At 39.9% G+C, this 21790-nt stretch overlaps 2 protein-coding genes across 8 annotated transcripts in view; one reads left to right on the top strand and one right to left on the bottom strand.

Moving 5' to 3' along the window:
• Positions 1–259: 259 nt before the first annotated feature.
• Positions 260–1091, bottom strand: LOC131433900 (uncharacterized). Its single transcript, XM_058600508.1, has 3 exons — positions 821–1091; positions 663–774; positions 260–617 (listed from the first exon to the last, which is right to left on the bottom strand). Exons 1-3 carry the CDS (start codon positions 1089–1091, stop codon positions 260–262), a joined length of 741 nt encoding a protein of 246 aa, XP_058456491.1.
• A 16507-nt stretch (positions 1092–17598) lies between these two features.
• LOC131434838 (uncharacterized) overlaps positions 17599–21790 on the top strand; it is a 149495-nt gene continuing 145303 nt past the window's right edge. For 6 of the 7 annotated variants that reach the window (XM_058602036.1, XM_058602035.1, XM_058602034.1 and 3 more), the window contains exons 1-2: positions 17599–17751; positions 18128–18698. In XM_058602036.1, the coding sequence (XP_058458019.1) occupies positions 18255–18698 (444 nt within the window). In that variant the 5' untranslated portion in view covers positions 17599–17751; positions 18128–18254. The remainder of the gene's footprint in view (positions 17752–18127; positions 18699–21790) is intronic. The other variant, XM_058602031.1, reaches the window with a different exon arrangement.

Here is a 21790-nt window from a genome sequence, read left to right as displayed (position 1 = left end):
TTCGATACCCGTGGACGGATCGAACGGCAGGATGCCTGAGTCGCTCCAGTGATTCCGGTTGGAGGAGGGCTTCCGGTTCACTGGCGCCCAGACGAACCATACCGGTGCTACTTCGCAATCTGCTCGTCTAATCCACGGCGAAGGATTTCGACTATACCGACACTCCCGAACCGACGCTTGTTCGCTGATCCTTTAGCGGCCGGTGGTCGCAGTCGCCTATTGATTTGCGCTATAATATGTGTTGTTACGGACAACTCAGTCATGTTCCCGGCGGTGGATCATCCCTAACCGGATCGCTGTCCGGCGCTCTCTGGCCTTCGCGCCACTTCCTCTGCAGCGCGCACAGTATCCCCGTTACTTTTCTGTCAACAACGTTCCACGTGTCTTCGTTGCGAAACATCTCCTCGACAATGTTGGCGACTGTTACGCCGCGGATACCCCTGCGTATCTCCGCGATTCTAGGGCAATCAAAGACGACGTGCGCTGGTGTTTCCTCCACGTTCACATACTCCGGACGAAGAGGGGAAGGCACGTGTCCAAACCGAAACAGATACTTCCGAAAACAGCCATGCCCGGACAGAAACTGCGTCAGCTGGAAGTTTACCTCTCTCTGCTTTCTGTTCACCCACGCCGACACGTTTGGAATCAGTTGGTGGGTTCACCTTCCGTTCGCCGCATTGTCCCACTCTTGTTGCCACTTCGCCAGCGAGTTCGTTCTAGCAGCTGCTCTCGTATTCCTAGCATTCCTCCGCCGGTAGCACTCGACGTCTTCCTCTAGGGTGATGCAGATAGACATCATCCCAACGATAACGCCTACAGCCTCCGACGGGATTGTTCTGTAGACACTCGCGACTCTCATAGCCATGAGCCGGAACACACTGTTCAGCTTCCCACGGTTTCTCTTCGTTTTTAGCGCCGCAGCCCAGGCTGGCACTAAGTATTGAGGTTGCAACATTTGCCAAGAAGCGCCTCTTACTACTTCTTGGACCGCCCACGCTTGGTATAATCCTCGCCAATGTATTAACCGCCGTCGCCGCCTTTTCGCAGGCGTAGTCGACGTGCACGTTAAAGTTTAGGCGGTCGTCGACCATCACGCACAGGTGCTTCAAAGCGCGTTGCTATGAATTCTCTCCTCTCCGATCTTGATCTTCAGCATTTGGACTGCTTCGCGATTACTGACTACGAGCACCTCTCCATGAGTTTTGAGAGCGTATCCAACAGGCAGATCGGCCTGTACGATGCTGGATCTCCCAGCTGCTTTCCTTGTTTTGACAGCAGCACTAGTTTTTGGACCTTCCATATATCCGGAAAGCTACCTTCTTCGAGGCATTTCTGCAACACTGACCTGAACATATCTAGAAACTCCAGGATCGCAGCCTTCAACGCCACGTTTTTTCTTCACCTTCAATGCTTTCGCCACGGCAACGAGCTCGTCGTTGAAGACCAGTCGGCTTACGGCAAATTCCGCATCGCCCTCGCTGTACGGCGTAGGTGACCACGTTGTTGTATCGTGCCCAAGGATTTCGCAATGAGCTCCCGGTACTCTGAGCTCTAAACAGAAGGATCCTTCTTGAGCTCGAACAGCATCTCTTCTTTTTGGGTGCGCCTGGTCTTTACCACGTTTTCACCCAACTCTTTTAGCCCCGAGTCATCCCTCACTTTCCTAAGGAGCGCTGCGTACGTCGTCTTGTTGTTTGTTTCGACGATCAGTGCATCACCCTTTTTCCTCTGCCTAGGGGTGGGTAATTTTCTTTTTTCTTCTGTTTCTTCCTCTTGTCTTCCTTTTTCTTTTCTTACTTCTCCTTTTGCTTATTTTTCTTCTGCCTGCTGGCTATCCAAAGTGCGCCATCCATCATCACTTCGAATGCTGGCGCGCTCCCGTTTGCGTTCGGGACTTCTCCTGGCGTATCTATGCCTCTTTTCTCCGAGCGAGTATTCCGATGATTTTTTGTCGTCTCCAAGTTTTCGACCATGGCTCGTTGCTGCTGCCGCTGCGTAGCTATTGCAAGAGCGTGTTTAGTCGCTGCTAATTCGCTCTCTGCCTCATCCGTTCTCTGCGTCACGCTATACCATTCTTTCACGGCAGCTCCGAGAGCCCTCCGAAACTTCAACACCAAGTCCTTGATGTCCTTGTGCACATTGTGCTTTTTGTCGACGAACTCGTGTAGCTCATCCGTCAAGTTCTTAGCCGCAACTACCTTCGGCTGTTGTTGAGGTACGCTCCATCCGCTAATCGTCGGTAGCTGCTTCTGCACTTCTTCACGCTGCTACTCCGCGTGTATCGCACTTCGTTGTGAAGCCAATTCTTGTCGCTGTTCTGCTCCTTCTGTTTGCTGAGACGGAGACCTCAGCAATCCTCCTCTGGCGAACGTAGTCGCTTTCGTGATCTCTTGGTTGTGAAACAGGGAGTCCAAGCATGGCGTACCTTCAAGGGGTTCGTGTCCAGAGTCAGCTCAGCGTAAGTCGTGAATGTTACATCCGAGCCTAGTACCCATCAAAACTGACGGACAGATGAAGAACGTTTCCTGCCAAGGTTTTACCTGGACGGAGACAGACGCACCATTAGCCCACTCGCCGTTTCAAGTAGGTGTCACACTTCTTTACTCAGGGAGTAGAATGTCACGAATGTCGGGCCATCGTCGCCATCTATTCCGTACTCCGTAGTCGTTGACATTTGCGTTGACCAGTATACCATAATCAGTATGTTATTGGCATCGATCCTGATGTGCCGGTTGGCCGGATTCAAATGAACTGTGCAATTTCATCAAGATCCGACTTCCGGTCCCGAAATTATAAGGCAATAAGCATCAAAACTTTCACAGCACTTGCCCCGTTTCCAGGGGGGGAGGCAAACTAATCCTTGGGACCTATGTTTTTCTCAAGCCAGTCGTCTTTCCGGAGATGAAGTTCAACCAATTTTTTTTGCTCACTAAACAAACTATGGGCGGCAAATCTCTTATTTTGCCCCGGACGTCAAATTTCCTCGTTCGCCACTGTCTGAATGCTAGAATATTAAATTACTGAAAAATTCGTCTCTATAAATATTTTGTTCATCCTTTGTTACGATTTTTGATATTTTATGATACTAAATAATGTTAACTTCTACCATTGAGATATTTAGTTTTAATAATAGAATTTGCTCTTAGTTTGCAGGTCATTTCTACCCGGGATGTAAATTTGTCTTATATATGAGAACGTGATCCAATGATCTTGTACGATCAAGCGCATAACTCAGAAATCCGAAATACATATAGCTTTACTTGGAATCAAGTCAGCTGACTTACATGCATTGCCTGTTGGCTCTACCCATACACTCGCTTCAAAGAGAGTTATAAAATTTTCGGTATATGACCGAATGGATCGAGTCGGGCCACCCGCTCGAAACATTATCCAACCGGCGTGACACGGTTAGCCTCACTCACGTGCTGTTGATCACGCATTCCAGCCTCAGCATCGCCACACTGGCGGTCGCCAATCCTAAAAATCAATGTCACTGGGGTGGGGCATAGTTCAGGTTGCACCGGAATAGGTGACGCCCGAAGGCCGTTGGTATAAAAATCACCTTGTGATCAAAATTATTTATGAAAATGTGTGCGACCAAGGAATTAGACAGAGCGTGAAATTTGGTGAGGCGTGAACGGCTTTAAGGCTTAACGTTGACGTTAATGTGGCTTGATTCACAGCTAATCAAAATACTGTTTTTGGTCCTCACATAGTAAGAGCGAAGGTGCAGCAAAAGTTCGAAATGTCTGCGTGGGGAATTCTTTCCGGTTGAATCACGAAATTAGTTTGTATAATATTTACACCAGCCTTATTTTGACTATCCTCGCCGAACTGACAGCACCATTGATGAAAGAAAAACACTAACAATTTGAATGTGTGATCAAATGTTCAATTAATCGATTCTTGAAATCGTTCGATTGGCTGAATACGGCGGGAGAGTGACGGTGGTTGTGAATGTGATCAATTGCAAGTAACACTTCTTGAACAATGCGGCACGGATAGGTTCCGCCAAATAACTTACGCATATTAGCTGCCTGGTATTCTACTGCTTGATTAAATCTGGCACTGCCGTTGATTAATGGACCCAAGTGACACCATTTAAAGTCTATTACCGAGCCCATGCTGCGTGTATTGATGGCATATTTCATCGGTGACTAAGAATGAAGTTATGAATATGAAAAGAACACTCCTCAATTTAGCTTAGATTGGAATAGATTCGAACCGGTACCAAAATGTTACCAACGCCGCTGAAGGCAACTGTTAAGACGATTTATTGGTAATTGATGTTATGAACTGAAATATTCAGCGGGTTCGTCAGTACAAGAGAAATGACATTCAATCGGGAGAGCATACGAAACTTCCGATCCAATAATTTCTTTGGTTGAGCGTCTTAGTAGAATACTTCAGAATACTGAAATCACTGCTATTAAATATGAACTGATTTAAGTTGCTGATGGTGAAAGAACCGATACTCTACTTTGTGTACCTACAGTTATTAGTACGTTCATGAACATCCGAGTCGAGAAATGTGGGTTGTTGCTTCAGATGAACCGACTATTGTCTGCTGCGATAGGTCGTTACAGTATTTGGAAAGCATCGCAGTCAGTAATAGGGCAATTTGGGACATTTTCAAGGCGAGCGTAGGGTGAATATGAAAAACGGTAATATTTTTGACTATTCGATGCGCTGTTGATTAGTGAATCTATAGAAGTTTGATTTTATAATTTTGGTCATTTTTGACAAGCTTTGGCTATGTCTCAATACGGTAAGTCTTTCGCAAAAACTGTCTCACAACAAAGTCTATATAAAATTCATCTAATTTTTTTAATGTGGAACACATTTTTGTTTTCTATATAGGGGTGCAAACTAGAACCTCAAGAAAAATACATGTAGAAAAGTGGTCAGGTTTTAAACAATTACAGTTCAGTCAATTTTGTATCAATTAATAATATCATGTCACTATTTGATTGGAAATATTTCTACGTATTGATTTGAATGTTCATAGCCATGTATTTTTAATAGTATATCATTGAAATGTTGATTAATAGCTAGCAGTGTCCTATTTTGCATGCAAAAAATCTCCGGCATACCGGATTTCCCTGCCATAGTCGACGGTTTTGAAGGAGTAAGCGATATATCAAAGGGAATGCAACGCTCTGATTGGTCAATCGATGCAAAAGCGAAGCTGTTGAAAGAACGCGAAGCTATAAATATAAGCAAAATTATAGCTAACGTTTCAGTCCTACACGTAGCTTGCTAGAGGTAGGTTGTTGCTAGACAGCAAGACAAAAACGTGCCATAAAACGATTTGAAGCTTTAATTGCTATGCCCTGATCTTGTGTCATGAAAGATTGGATGAAATCCCATGTTATGTCGTTTCGCCTGAGAAATTGACAGGGTAAATTTTGTAAATTTGGAGTGCATAAGATTAATTTCTTATTTATATAAGATGAACTCGATTGATAATGAGAAAAAGTTTATCGTTTCTACCGAAATCGCAGAATGGTAGTAATGGATGGTAGAGAAACGCTATAAAATTAACTACTTGCATACAAAACTTGAACACAAGCTTGGCGAAAAGAAGCTTAAATATCGATATCTGTATCGCAAGCATGTACAAACATATAATTACATACATTGGGGCTATTGATGTAATTTCGTCGGCTAAAAACCAAATACAAATCATGACAAATATAGTCTATATTTTGGGTTCGCGTGTTCGGTGTTGGTTCGTAATAAAGACTAAGAGCAAATTCAGCAGCTGCAAGTTTCATATGGGTGGTCTATAATGTAAATGAAACTGAAACAAACGTATCACCAGCAATCCCTTTTAGTTTTATTTATTCGCCCAGTTCTACTGTCAATTTTAAAACTGGTATACATTGCCGTTCTATTTTTTCTATATTTGAAACACAGATAAAACGCTGCTGGGGCTGCCAGTTTATTTTGTTATAATTTCTAGATTTAAATTTTAAAACTGACATAAATTATGCATCTAGAACTAGAACACTCCTGAATATGCCCTAAGCAGACTCTCGTGCATTTACGGATTCAAAAGTGTGACGATTAATTGAAAATGTCGATCATTAGAAATTTTGGTTGCCTTGTTCCACATCAATGGCTCGAACAACCCCATGGGGCTGATCCTTGTAGTTTTTCAAAAAGTTTACTTATAGAAGAAAATAATTGGTCGATAACTTGATGTTTCAGCTGGGTTTTTATCGGGCCTGAGGATAGGAATTACTTTGCATGCTATATCTTCAATGATTGATTAGCGCGTAGCGAGTTGTGCAACGCTTTCCCACTGAAGAGCAACATATGAATACTAGATTATTAATTAAATCTATTGGCGCGAAACGAGCTTGTTTGTGTGAAAACATTACTGAGCCTACTTGATCCATGTGCTCCACTATTTTGGGCCACATGGTTAATTGAGTATGGGCACTAAATGAATAGCATAATTGTTTTTTTAATTTTCCATTATTTAATAGTTCTGTGTAACCCACGAAAACAATATACGGAATTCCACAGACATATTAATATAAATTAGAAAGGATATTACGTGTATATTCAATAATTCATAGTTGTCCAAAAATTCCATAAAAGGATGCTACAATTTCCAGACTCATTCCATAGATGCGATTTTCACTGTCGCAATTCGTTGAAATGTCATTCAGAAACAACAGGATTGAGGTGTAATATAAGTGACAAAGTTAAATTATCACCGTTATCTCAAACGTCAAATCTACCCAACTCTAAACGTAATAGAAACTCACGTTAAATCGATAAATTACATAATAAATCATCTGCTTGCGTTGACCATTTAGTAGAATTTTCAACCAATTTAACTTTGTTTATCACAAATAATTTCTAATATCCACTGACACGCCACTAAGGTGTAATGGTGTTTAAGGTGTTTAAGAGAATAAGTTTTTTTTATTGATTTTGAAAGATTCTCCTCCTGGCACTTTAAATCTACGAGACGCGCACAACAAGTTTCGAGATAAACAATTAAAAAAATATTTCAATCCACCAAGTCATGTGTTTCTTATATTACGCAGCCTTGACTCGTATATAAAAGCAACAGTTTACAAACTACAAACTGAAACAGTTATGAGCCCAGATGGTGACGATTTGAAATTTAGAAAAACTCAACAACTCCGGATTCACATCTGGATAATATTAAATTACATCATAAGGAACCATAAGATCTTTCATATGAATCTAAGTTTAGGAAAAACGATTACGTTATCGGTAAGAAAAAGAATTGAGTTTTGCGTCATTATTTCGGCATCTCCGAAACCAGAATCTGAGCAGCGGTAAAGCTGTAGCCGGCTATTACGGCTAGCAACAATCGTGATCAATTCGATTTCTTCCCGTTTTGCCTTCGGCTCATCATTGCTTAAAGCAGTTCAAATTGAACTGCCATCTTCGCCTAGCAGTTGAATTTAAACCACTAAGCAGACGCAAATTTAATTTAAATGACACTCCTTAAAGTCAGATAGGATATGGGACCTTGTGGAATATCACATAAATTGTGTGAACTTTACGTTTGTTTAGTGGTTTGAATTGAACAAACCAAATACCCCTAAATGTTCATGATCAAGAAATTGGATTAGCTTTAAGCACATTTTATACGATTTTTACGTAGTTTGCGTTAGCGTAGTTTCGTATTGAAATTTATCATACATTACCTGTAACTCTGGTACCGACAGTCGGATTCGGAAAAAATCAGGAATTCTGTAGAATAGCATAAAACTTTGTGGAAATTGGTTGGGTCATGTCTGGGGAAACGATATGAGTTTCATTTTAATAGTTCTGAACACCTTTTCTGAGACTTCCGGGACCCGAATTCAAGAACTTGTATAACTAGCTATTGATATGATCTTTAAATTGGTTTACAATGTGTTGAGCCCAATTTAGGACATTTTTACGATTTTTCGTATCGCTTACTGGTTATAGCGATAGGTAATTCCGAGACCGGAAGTAGGATCCGAATAAAATTCAGGAATTTCTTATGAAACCATAAGACCTTTTATTTGAATCTTAGTTTTAAAAAAAATTTAACCCTCTCTGAGAAAAGAGAGAGTGAGATTATTTGACATACACTCTCACATACTTTGCTTAATTCAACGAACTGAGACGTTTGATATATGACACTTGATAGCTCAACATAAATCTGCTAGGCCACTTAATAGCTGAACATAAACCGCTAATCAGACGTGAAGCTCCGGCTCTACTTGAGTAACAATTTTTCAAAATAAATAAATACCCTTGTATTGCATCTAATCATTGTAATTAATACAATCGAAAGTTTGATGGATAAATCGATCACCTTTCACGCATCTCGGTTCGGCTCTCAACCTCATCCCGTTATGCATTTGCGGTGTATCATGCGAATCCATATTCATTAGAGATTTGAATTGTACCATCTGTATTCAAATTTTAACGCTACTAAAATTCTGTTTCAAATCATAATAAAAAAGACAATACTAAAATTTCGGTAGCATTAGATAGAATTATGGTTCAGCTAGTTTTGATTGCACCATTGAATATTTTCACCAATCATATCACCCAAATTCAAACAAGATTGGCTTTGTTTTCACATGTTACTATGGAGAAGAAATATGTAGTAGCACAAACGATGTTCCTTTTTCGCAATTTTCGGCTCCATGCGACTCATAAATTCCATCGAACACAAGCCGCATCATCATTATCATAATCATCATCCTCGCCATCAGCATGATCGCCTAAAAGATGACAACAAAAACTACAACGAGAAAGACAAACGGCGCGATAGCGCCTCCAACTCCTTATTATCTCATCCGCATGAGAAGGTTCATCGTTTGCAACTTGGCCATCTTCGTCTCTCCGCGCTGAAATCACTTTCGATTTCAGCTCAGTCTGCCATCGCAATCCAAACCGCCGAATCACCACTGCTCGTTTTCTGATGAACGAAATTCTCCACAAGCTGCACTGCCCCATCGCTGTGTCGGTAGTAGTAGGTCAATTCTCTTACCGCGATGAAGTATTCTGCGTTTGGCAGAAGCGCGGAATGCCGAGGCGACTGTATGTCCGCGATCTCACGGTGGGACGCAACTCAACACGAAGCAACGATGCGGTGGTTACAACCGCGATCGGATACGAAGCTAAAGTTGTGCTTCGTCAAACCGCACCAAAGCAAAGGAAAATCAAAACAATCTAAACGAAAGGGAAATTGAAGCGTGAGCTGAAACGTCAATGGCCCACACAATTGGTAACCAAAAGTAGTTTGGTGTGGATAAAATGCGAATGATATGGACCATTATAACAGATCGGCTGAAAAGTTCGTATCGTTTCTATGAGAGGGCGCCACTAGAATTAAATCCATACCATTTTCAGTTAGTACCAACCTTCAAAAGATACGTGTATAAAATTGACAGCTGTCTGATTATTAGTTTGTGAGATATTACATTGTGAAAAAAAGGAACTTCGTGTGTTGATGAAACACTACTTTTTGATGAAAAAAAGTGCCGCCGATACCAAAAAAATGGCTTGATGAGTGTTATCCAGACTCTGCACCGGGCGAAGCAACAATTCGTAAGTGGTTTGCAAAATTTCGTACTGGTCATATGAGCACCGAAGACGATGAACGCAGTGGACGTCCAAAAGAGGCAAGCAACGTTAGAATTAACCGAGAACATAGTCGAAGTTCAACATTCCCATGCGGAATTCAACTTTCAGCTGTTAACCGGTTTCGCCGCCGATTTACACTTACGCAAGATTATTGCCAGGCTAGTGTTGTGAGCGATGTGTTGTTCTGGCATGACTTTCTTTCTGTCAAGTTTGCTTTGATCTAATGTAAGGTTGCTGTCAGAGTGAGCGCTTTTTGCGAAGCGAAGCGTTTTGATGCGATGTACTGTTATCGCATCGCATTCACTGTGACATGACACATGTGACAAACCATTTTTGTAGAAACAGAAAATGAAAATTATAGAATCATAGTACTCAAGGGAGAGCAAGGATGTGAATATATAGAACGGAAAATGAGAGACCTGACAGAGGGTCATTTAAGCAAGCAGAAATCTTTTAGTAACTTAACTTTTACCTTCTACCACAGGAGTCGAGCTTAGGCATCTGAACAATGCGATTCGTTCAAGTCTCTGGTATGTCGGAAAGTAGTGATAAAGGTCTTTTACCATTTACTATCCGAACCGTCTCTCCTTTTCCGTTCTAACACATGGATCAATAAGTCCCGAGACTAAAGCAGAGATGGCGCTCGTAGTAAACCAGTAACCACGTCTTTCTTGAGTACTAACCTTTGCTTGAAACGGGTCAAAATTTTAAGTCGATCCGACCAGAAACAGCTATCGAGGTTAGAGTAAAGTCGTTTTGTAGTTTGTTTAAAAAATGGAAAAAACCGAGTTTCGTGTTTTGATAAAACATTGTTTTTGCCTTTCTCATATAGAAAGGTTATGCAATCACTTGAAAAACCGACCAGTGAAAAGTGTCATATACCATTCGACTCAGTTCATCGAGTTGAGCAATGTCTGTGTGTGTGTGTGTATGTGTCAAATAATCTCACTAGGTTTTCTCGGAGATGGCTGAACCGATTTTGACAAACTAGGATTCAAATGAAAGGTCTCGTGGTCCCATACGGAATTCCTGAATTTCATCCGGATCCGACTTCCGGTTCCGGAATTATAGGGTAAAGTGTGTTCAATATTGTACACCGTCACTTAAACCGGCGAAACAAAATATGTAAAAAAATTTCTAAACTGGTCTCAAAACTACACAAATCGATAGTCATGATCAGTAGGCAACTAAACAAACCGATTCCGTCTATCCTGGTTCTCGGTATCCGGTTCCGGAAGTACCGGAAATAGTGGTCATATATACAAAAATGGATCTCACTCACTTTTCTCAGCGATGGTTTGACCGATTTCCACAAACTTAGATTCAAATTAAGGGTCTCGTGGTCCCATACGGAATTCCTGAATTTCATCTGGATCCGACGTCCGGTTCCGGAATTATAGGGTAAAGTGTGTTCAATATTGTACACCGTCACTTAAACCGGCGAAACAAAAAACGTAAAAAAATTTGTAAACTGGTCTCAAAACTACACAAATCGATAGTCATTATCAGTAGGCAACTAAACAAACCGATTCCGGCTATCCTGGTTCCCGGTATCCGGTTCCGAAAGTACCAGAAATGGTGGTCATATATACCAAAATGGATTTCACTCACTTTTCTCAGCGATGGTTTGACCGATTTCCACAAACTTAGATTCAAATGAAAGGTCTTGTGGTCCCATACGGAATTCCTGAATTTCATCTGGATCCGACATCCGGTTCCGGAATTATAGGGTAAAGTGTGTTCAATATTGTACACCGTCACTTAAACCGGCGAAACAAAAAACGTAAAAAAAATTGTAAACTGGTCTCAAAACTACACAAATCGATAGTCATGATCAGTAGGCAACTAAACAAACCGATTCCGTCTATCCTGGTTCCCGGTATCCGGTTCCGGAAGTACCGGAAATAGTGGTCAATTATACAAAAATGGATCTCACTCACTTTTCTCAGCGATGGTTTGACCGATTTCCACAAACTTAGATTCAAATGAAAGGTCTCGTAGTCCCATACGGAATTCCTGAATTTCATCTGGATCCGACGTCCGGTTCCGGAATTATAGGGTAAAGTGTGTTCAATATTGTACACCGTCACTTAAACCGGCGAAACAAAAAACGTAAAAAATTTTCTAAACTGGTCTCAAAACTACACAAATCGATAGTCATTATCAGTAGGCAACTAAACAAACCGATTCCGGCTATCCTGGTTTCCGGTATCTGGTTCTGGAAGTACCGGAAATAGTGGTCATATATACCAAAATGGATCTCACTCACTTTTCTCAGCGATACTTACTCTTACTCTTTCAGTCGTAGACCACGCGGGTCTCTGCTGTATACAGGAGGCGTCTCCATTCAACTCGGTTCATTGCTGTTCGCCGCCAGCCTCGGTAGCTGCGAAGGGTTCGCAGGTCGTCCTCAATTTGATCGATCCATCTTGCCCGCTGTGCGCCTCTTCTTCTTATACCGGTCGGATCATTGTCGAGGATCATTTTAACCGGGTTGTTCTCCGACATTCTAACAACATGCCCGGCCCACCGTAACCGCCCGACCTTGGCCGTTTGGACGAGGGTTGGTCCTCCCAGCAACTGGTGCAGTTCATGGTTCATTCGCCTTCACCACGTACCGTCTTCCATCCGCACTCCGCCGAAGATGGTTCGCAACACCTTCCGTTCAAAAACACCTAGTGCGCGTTGATTCTCCGCAAGCATTGTCCAGGACTCGTGCCCGTAGAGGATAACCGGTCTAATCAGCGTTTTGTAGATAGTTAACTTCGTACGACGGCGAATTTTGCTCGATCGAAGCGTCCTGCGCAGTCCAAAGTAAGCACGATTTCCTGACAATATGCGTCTCTGAATTTCTCTGCTGGTGTCATTATCGGCAGTCACCAGTGAGCCCAAATACACGAACTCGTCGACCATTTCGATTTCATCACCACCAATCAGAACTCGTAATGGGTGGCTGACGTTATCTTCTCTCGAGCCCCTGCCTTTCATGTACTTTGTCTTTGACACATTGATGTCTAGTCCGATCCGCTTGGCCTCAGCTTTTAGTCCGATGTACGTATCTTCCATCTTCTCAAAGTTGCGTGCTATAATATCAATATCATCAGCGAAACCAAGTAGCTGGACGGACTTTCTGAAAATCGTGCCACTCGTGTCTATCCTCGCTCTTCTTATCACACCCTCCAAAGCAATGTTGAATAGCAGACACGAAAGGCCATCACCTTGCCGTAGCCCTCTGCGAGTTTCGAAGGGACTCGAGTTTATCCCCGATACTCGAACAACGCACATCACTCGATCCATCGTAGCCTTGACCAATCGTATCAGTTTGTCCGGGAATCCGTAGTCGTGCATGATTCTCCATAGCTGTTCTCGATCGATTGTGTCGTAGGCTGATTTGAAATCGATGAATAAGTGATGTGTGGGCACATTGTATTCGCGGCACTTTTGCAACACCTGGCGGATGGCGAACACTTGGTCCGTGGTAGCGCGTTCGCCCATAAATCCTGCCTGATATTGTTACTTCCTACCTGGGCATTCATGTCCCCGATGACAATTTTTACGTCTCTGCGTGGGCAGCCGTCATAGGCTTGTTCCAGCTGCACGTAGAACGCTTCTTTCTCGTCCTCGGGTCTCCCTTCATGTGGGCAGTGCACGTTGATGATGCTGTAATTGAAAAAACGGCCTTTAATTCTCAACTTACACATCCTAGCGTTGATCGGCTGCCACCCAATCACTCGCTGAATATGGTGACCTCATGTATGGTGCATTGTTTGTTTATTTCTTCATATTGGGCAGCTTTCTTTCGATTTCGCCTTTCAAACGCATCAATAACTATATGTAGTAGTCACTATTTATGTTTTTATCTATTTCAAGATAGTCGATGTAAACAATAGCTCGAGGATCCCAAAAAACTGACATGTTGATTTTTCCAGCTGCGCTTGTTGCGTTGCGCTTTGGACGACTTTACCCGTCTCCCCAGAAAGGAGAAGTGCGAAGGTTAAAGTCCTTCCTCTGAGCGATACATTTTCGCAAAATTTTCATTTTTCGCTGTTTCATGCATTTTTATGTTTTTCTCTCCATCTGTTGCTGACTTGTTGAGAAGTGAAGTGTATAAAGTTGAGCTCAAGACTGCTTTATGTCTTAATACAAATCCTCAAATGCTCGCTTTATACCAATATAAAACTCTCGCTCATTACCGGTATACCGGTAAACAAAGAATTCTATCGAGGAAATAAAAATAAATCCTTAAGGAACTGCATGCTGAACGAGTAAGTATAGTGATAAAAACCTGGTTTAATCCACCTAGTGGTGTAATGATGCCTTTCTCATATTACTTATATTTTCAAAATTATCACCAGAAGATTTTGAGAAGAATTTTGTTTCAATCTTGAATAAGATAAGAAACTTTCTTTGGATATAAACTAACATAACCTTTTCAAATTGTAAACAGTTATGTCAAGTTGATAAGAATTTTTCGTTATTTTGCATCATCGCACTAAATGATTAAACACACTTTACCCTATAGTTCTGGAACCGGAAATCGGACCCGGATGAAATTACACAGCAACCTATGAGACTGTAGGAACTTTTATTTGAGCCTGTTGATGGAAATCGATCAAATCATCTCTGAGAAAATTGAGTGAGTCTCGTTTTAAACTTTTTTATCACTACTTCTGGAACCAGGAACTTGGAACCAGTATAGCCAAAGTTGGTTCGTTTAGTAATTTGAATAATTTCGGAGCCGGAAGTCGGATCAGGATGAAATTGCACAGTATATTTAATGACAATGAAAGCTTTAATTTGAATCATGAACCGTGAAAAACGGCTTAAGCGTTGCTGAGAAATCGATGGGAGTTCCGTTTTTGGAGATTTTCTTTACTATTATCGGTACTTTCGGAAGCGGAGACCGGTAGTTTATATATTCACTAACTAACAAGATCTGCTAACTAGATGAATTTAGCAGTAAGTTTTATAAAAAATGTGCACCTCGTTTCGTCATCGCTTGTGAAAAAATACTCATGAAGTTTAAAATTTCCACTTATCGCACTGTAATACCGAAACCGGAAGTCTAATCTGGATCCGTTGTTCGGTGACTTTTTAAAGAATTTTAAAACCTTTTATTTGCTTCTTAGTTTGTGAAAGTCGGTTAATAAATTCCCGAGAAAATTAATTGCATGTTTTTACATAATTTTTTACATATTTCCTTGTAATTCCGGAACCGTAAGTCGGATCCAAATAAAACTCAGTAAATTGTATAAGGTAATAAGACTTTTCATTTGAATCTAAGTTTGTGAAAATCAGTTCAACCATCTCTGATAAACGTGTGTGACTATTTTGTCCTTTTTTTGGTGCATATCACCCTGTATTTCCGGAACCTGACGTCGGATACATATGAAACTCAGGAACTTTGTATGGGTCCTCAAGACCTTTCATTAGAATCCAAGTTTGTGTAAATCGGTTCAGCCATCTCTGAGAAAATTGAGTGACATAATTTCACACACACACAGACTTTTTGTGATCTCGACGAACTGAGTCGAATGGTATATGACACTCGGCCCTCCGGGCCTCGGTTGTAAAGTCAGTTTTCGCAGGATAGCCTTTCTATATTAGAAAGGCAAAAACAACTAAATTTGATATTTTTAACAAATCTGGTAACTGATATTAGAAAAGAGAAACTTGTACTGCTTTCTTCGACAGAAAACCAGGATCTATTCTTGATTAAATATTTTAGCAGACCTCTAGGCTAGTTTCGTCCGAAGAAGTGTAATAAAGACTATCAATCTCATAGTGAACCACAGGTTATATGATGCTATGATATTTTTTATAAAATATTGAACAAATATAAAACCCATAGAGCCAATTCCATACATCTCTACAATAAAACCCATACTGCAAACATTAAACATTAGATACACATTACTCGTTTGAAAAATTTTGTCAACAGTATTCGGATTATTGAATTATTTTCTGCATTTAAATATTTATCTATTCTTGAAAATATTCGGGATTTCTAAAACTAACGAACACAAAATCCTAACGTGGTTTTACGACAAATTCGATTTTAAGCTGTTTCCCGGTCAAAAGTTTTACATAGGGACTGGACGTGGGAATAAGAGATGGCCAGGTGATGATTTTTCCAAACTCGAACCCGACCCGTACCCGATCGAAAATAAAACACATTTACCCGTACCCGACCGGAACCCGGAATTAATTTTTGTTCCAAACCCGAACCCGACACGTACCCGATGCCAATATAAACATCTTTACCCATTCCCGAACCCGAAAAAAGTCCCGAGACCAAAAAAAAACGACCAAACTATTTAATTCGAACCCGACAAACATATCTCTTTTTGTACCCGAACCCGACCAATACCCGTCATGTTCGGGTTCGGATCGGGCTTCGGGTACAAATACCCAAAACCCGCCCATCGCTAGTAGGGATGAGCCGGAAAGATTCAAGTTCGCGAAGTAACTCGCGAATTGCAGTTGTGGTCAAGAAATGGAACTCGACGATGACATGTCAAGTCAAGGTCGATTTAGTCAGCTACTACAAAGTAGTTCTGAAGTGATATGCTGCCAATAAGATCTATATTGTACTCAAGCTAATGAGTTCTCCAAATTGCCCAGCATGTCAACCAGTCGAAAAATACTGGGTGAAAAAAATTTAAAATATGCTCCATCAAGAGGAAGGTTAGACCTGGGAAAATGTAATGTTGTGAATTAGAAATTACATTTTTTTTCTAGCTATAAATTTAAAATGAAACGAGTTTCGAATTGTACTGAATAGGTTTTTTCACATAATAGTGGAATTCAACGGTACAACAACAGTACTATTAGTGAATCTAAAATCACTATGATCCTAACGGTATAACATGATTCGTAAAAGCCTTGGTATTACATTCCTGTAGTGGAATTTGACCTTCTGTTTCAACAGACTTCGCAGCCGATTCAGAGTGTACAGAACCATTGCTACGATTCTACTGACACTACGAATCCTTCCAGGTCGGGGCTCGAACATACGACAACTGGTTTGTAAGACCAGACATGATTCGTGCAGATTCAATGACTATTTGTATTCTACTTTTTAGGGTTTTCTTCATTCGATTTCAACCCTCTCGTGACTTTTTCTATACGTAAACGCTCTTTGGAACAGATTTCTAACCCAGAATTGACATCTGTCTAAAATTACAAAATTTCAGTCTATTTACAACTAAACGTTACACCTTCATTCCAGAACCTATCGCAAAAAAACCTTTATAATAATATCTGAGATTGGTAAATTTTTCTATGAAACATAATTTTTTTTATAACGCAAGTTCCGAAATACGTCCCTTTTTACCTTAATTTTTTTATCAAACGGTTTCTTCTATATACAGGATAGACATTGCTATTGTTCAGCAATATTCTAAATAACAATATGCTTTACATTATTTTTGCTTACTATGTTTAGAAGGATTCTTAGTGCCAGTAGGATCCATTGTACTAGCCATGCAATGATTCTGTACACTAAGAATCGGCTCCGAAGTCTGTTGAAACAGAAAGCCCAAATTCAACAAAAGGAATGTAATCCCAAGACTTTGCTTTGTGTTTAGATATTTTGTTCACAAAAAAAAGTTATTATCAAATTTCTGTACATTTCACTGTCAACAAAACACTAACGTTTGCGCTCTCGTAGGGCATATTACTACCCCAGGCCAATTTTAAAAGGTCATAATATAGTCGGTTAAGTGAAATAAAAATAATGCCCCAGTGTAAATGAAAGAATGAGATTGTATGTTAAACAAAAACAAAGCACAAATAAACTAATAATTTAATTTTCAAGATTATTTTGTGAATCGATCGTAAATCTTTCTCTGGTGACCAGCTGTTTCGGGCAACTCAGCTCGTGCTCGCGTGCGACGATGATCGCGACGCGTCACCATGCGGAGACCGTTACAACAAACTCGCCGTCAGTACCCAAGTTGCTGCAATATCGCAGGTTCCCAACCAGCGCGTGTTGAACTCTTTTAGTTGCCGTTTACCTACGGTCGGATACGGTCGGATTTAAACCAGCGTATCGCTGCTTAGCTAGAAGCAGTTGCGGCAGTGTGCCTCAACCAAACCAAACCCTCAGCCGTTGGTTGGCACATGCACATGGTTGGTGCTTACGGTTTTTTCGCCAGGCGCGCCGGTTGATGGAAGTTGCGCGTGTGAATTTGCAGAATTACTGCCGTCGTAACTGCTGCCATCATTTGTGGGCACGCGATCGTGTGTGAAAACTTAGCTACTGTGTGCGAGTTTCCTTTTTTTAGTGCATTTATCGGATTGTTAAAAAAAACTTCTTGTACCAAAACCATGAAATGGCGTACGACCGGCAGTGCTGCGTTTCTGTTTTCATCGCGAATGCGCGTGTTTTAGCTTTACCGCTTGATTGATCAGTTAATTTCCACATTGATTGATCAAATCACGATAATGTTTTCTTCATACTTCCTTTTCTGATGTTGCCGTGTTTTCAATTTATATTTTTATTTAGCAACATTTCTTGTCCTTGAGAGTGATTTCCGTTGAATATTCATGAATTTTTAGCCAACAAGTAACGATTGAATTTCATTTCTAAAGTGTTATTTTGAAATAGTGCAAGCTGTGCGAAGGCACTCAAAATGGTGAACAAACAATACAACGTACACAATCCCAAATTATACAAATCGAAGAGTGCTCATAATTCACCTCCACCGATGAGAAATTATCCGGAGGTGTCAAACCAACCGAATCCTCCCAGTGTAAGCGGATCACTGGAGAACAATTTAAACCACAGTGTCGAACATCAGCACCACAGCCGTCACCGTTCGTTACATCTTAATCCAACCCAGAACAATTTGGATTTGGATGTCCGGCGTCGTAATGCAGGCTCAACATCGCCCTCCGTCGAGGACTTCGGCGAGGATGGTGTGTACGGGCGTAATATCAGTTATTACAGTGAAACCACCCAGCTTGGGGGTAGTGAAAGTCCTACAAGTGGCAATCATGAGCGGCTCAGCGTGAAGGATTTAACCATCAGTGACATTGGTCGGTTTCAGTACATTCTACAGATGGATCGAGAAGTGGTAAGTGTTGTTGAATACGAGTCAACTTTTATTTCGTTTGTTCTTCTGGTGAATAATCGACGAGCATTCGTTAGATGGTGGCTTGCTTGAATTATTCATCTCCGCATGGAAGGACAGTGGATCATGAAAGTCTTTGAGTGGTTTTCAATTTAATGCAGACCAATGCTGAAGAGTTCGTCAGGCGTCAAATGTCCTTGTCAACATAATATAATTATTTGCATATGTCTATAATTGGCGAATCCATACGATTCAGTTGTGTGCATAACATTAACTGTTGTTACAAATGTTTTCAATCGAAAGAATAATCTTTTAAGTATACATCGTCAAAATATTTCAATATGTCGATTAAGAACTGTTTGCACTCATATCAAGTGTGTTTTTAAATTCTTAAACCTCAATGAACGATCTATGATTTGGTAGGAGTTTTTTCTCTGTAAATATGATCTAGATTTCTGGTTAAAGCTATTTATTTCACTGTATCTGGTACGTAACCGGCTGGCAACAGTATATTTTTATGGATTAAAATACACTCTTATCTGAAAGAAGAATTTATATTTGGTATTATTTATTAATCTTTAGAATTTCTCAAATAATTCTGGGTAGAAGAAGATCCTGAATGTTTTCCAATATATTTTTTGACAAGAATAAACTTTAAATGTTATACATTTGCAAGGAGTATTCAAATTATGTTGCTAGAACTTCAATGAAACAACTTTCTTTTTTTAATACAGACAATGTTGCTAGAACTTCAATGAAACAACTTTCTTTTTTTAATACAGACAAAATATAAACGATTTGTTTAGCATTGGGGCGGCGTTTCAATTCATAGAGCGGCGATCTAACAAATCAGTTATCATTTGGTGTAATAACGGCCTGAAAGAATTTCCAGCCTCAATATAATCGTAACACTAACCATGCTATGGTTCTGATTCGGAGCGAAGCCTGTTGAAATATGATAGTCAAATTCCACAAATTGCCTACAGTTATTTCGGGTATATTATTGGCTATAACTTGGTTCTTATATTCTCGATATCTACATTTTTAGTCCGTCAATAGAGAATATACATGTAATACACAAGTGAAGAAACTGAGTCCTACTAACTTGAAGTAGAGACATTCTTCAATCAATTGCCTCGTATATTCAATGAGCTAGGAAGTATTTTTAGTTCGACTTCCAAATGCAACGATAATGAAAGAAATATATTTGTTTTTGTTTTTTTATTGTTCCGTATCACTTATCTTAGTAAGTTTCAATTGAAACTTTGGATAATTTTAAATACTTCATCCTCAAATATCGGAGTTAAAAACTGTTCCAAACTGGAACGTTTCGAATATTAATTTGTAACGGTACAAGCAATGGATAAATTAATAAAGCAAATCGGAAAACGTCCAACATAACTGTTTAAAAATACAATGTCCCTTTTAACTCACGATTGCGTGGCCTGCTTTTGGGAGATGTGAAAATTTATATAGAACAGTTGCTAAAATTTTCATTTTTTTTTTAAATATTTCTTTCGCTTTGAATTAGTTTCATTTAACCCTCTATTAAAACCCCTACGAAACCTTTAACTAAAAATGTAGATACTAAATGACAGAAAAACTAGGTTTACCTGATAAGTATTGGATTATAAATTAACATTAATTTGAACCTAATGCAATGAAAATTGCTTCGGTCATCTGTGAGAAACAAATTTAATAACATACACAAACACAAACACAAACACAAACACAAACACAAACACAAACACAAACACAAACACAAACACAAACACAAACACAAACACAAACACAAACACAAACACAAACACAAACACAAACACAAACACAAACACAAACACAAACACAAACACAAACACAAACACAAACACAAACACAAACACAAACACAAACACAAACACAAACACAAACACAAACACAAACACAAACACAAACACAAACACAAACACAAACACAAACACAAACACAAACACAAACACAAACACAAACACAAACACAAACACAAACACAAACACAAACACAAACACAAACACAAACACAAACACAAACACAAACACAAACACAAACACAAACACAAACACAAACACAAACACAAACACAAACACACACACAAACACAAACACAAACACAAACACAAACACAAACACAAACACAAACACAAACACAAACACAAACACAAACACAAACACAAACACAAACACAAACACAAACACAAACACAAACACAAACACAAACACAAACACAAACACAAACACAAACACAAACACAAACACAAACACAAACACAAACACAAACACAAACACAAACACAAACACAAACACAAACACAAACACAAACACAAACACAAACACAAACACAAACACAAACACAAACACAAACACAAACACAAACACAAACACAAACACAAACACAAACACAAACACAAACACAAACACAAACACAAACACAAACACAAACACAAACACAAACACAAACACAAACACAAACACAAACACAAACACAAACACAAACACAAACACAAACACAAACACAAACACAAACACAAACACAAACACAAACACAAACACAAACACAAACACAAACACAAACACAAACACAAACACAAACACAAACACAAACACAAACACAAACACAAACACAAACACAAACACAAACACAAACACAAACACAAACACAAACACAAACACAAACACAAACACAAACACAAACACAAACACAAACACAAACACAAACACAAACACAAACACAAACACAAACACAAACACAAACACAAACACAAACACAAACACAAACACAAACACAAACACAAACACAAACACAAACACAAACACAAACACAAACACAAACACAAACACAAACACAAACACAAACACAAACACAAACACAAACACAAACACAAACACAAACACAAACACAAACACAAACACAAACACAATCACACACACAAACACAAATCATTTGTTAGCGACGCGCTGTAATGGTAACTTGATGGGAAATATTTCTAAGATTCGATTTGAATGTATCAAGCCACGTATTTTCAATTATAAATGATTGAAATTTTGATTAGTAGCGAGCAGTGTCCTATTTTGGCTGCT

The sequence above is a fragment of the Malaya genurostris genome, chromosome 3 (assembly GCF_030247185.1).
Source record: "Malaya genurostris strain Urasoe2022 chromosome 3, Malgen_1.1, whole genome shotgun sequence".
In the NCBI taxonomy this organism is placed as follows: Eukaryota; Metazoa; Arthropoda; class Insecta; order Diptera; family Culicidae; genus Malaya; species Malaya genurostris.
This window is presented reverse-complemented; position numbering and strand designations above follow the sequence as displayed.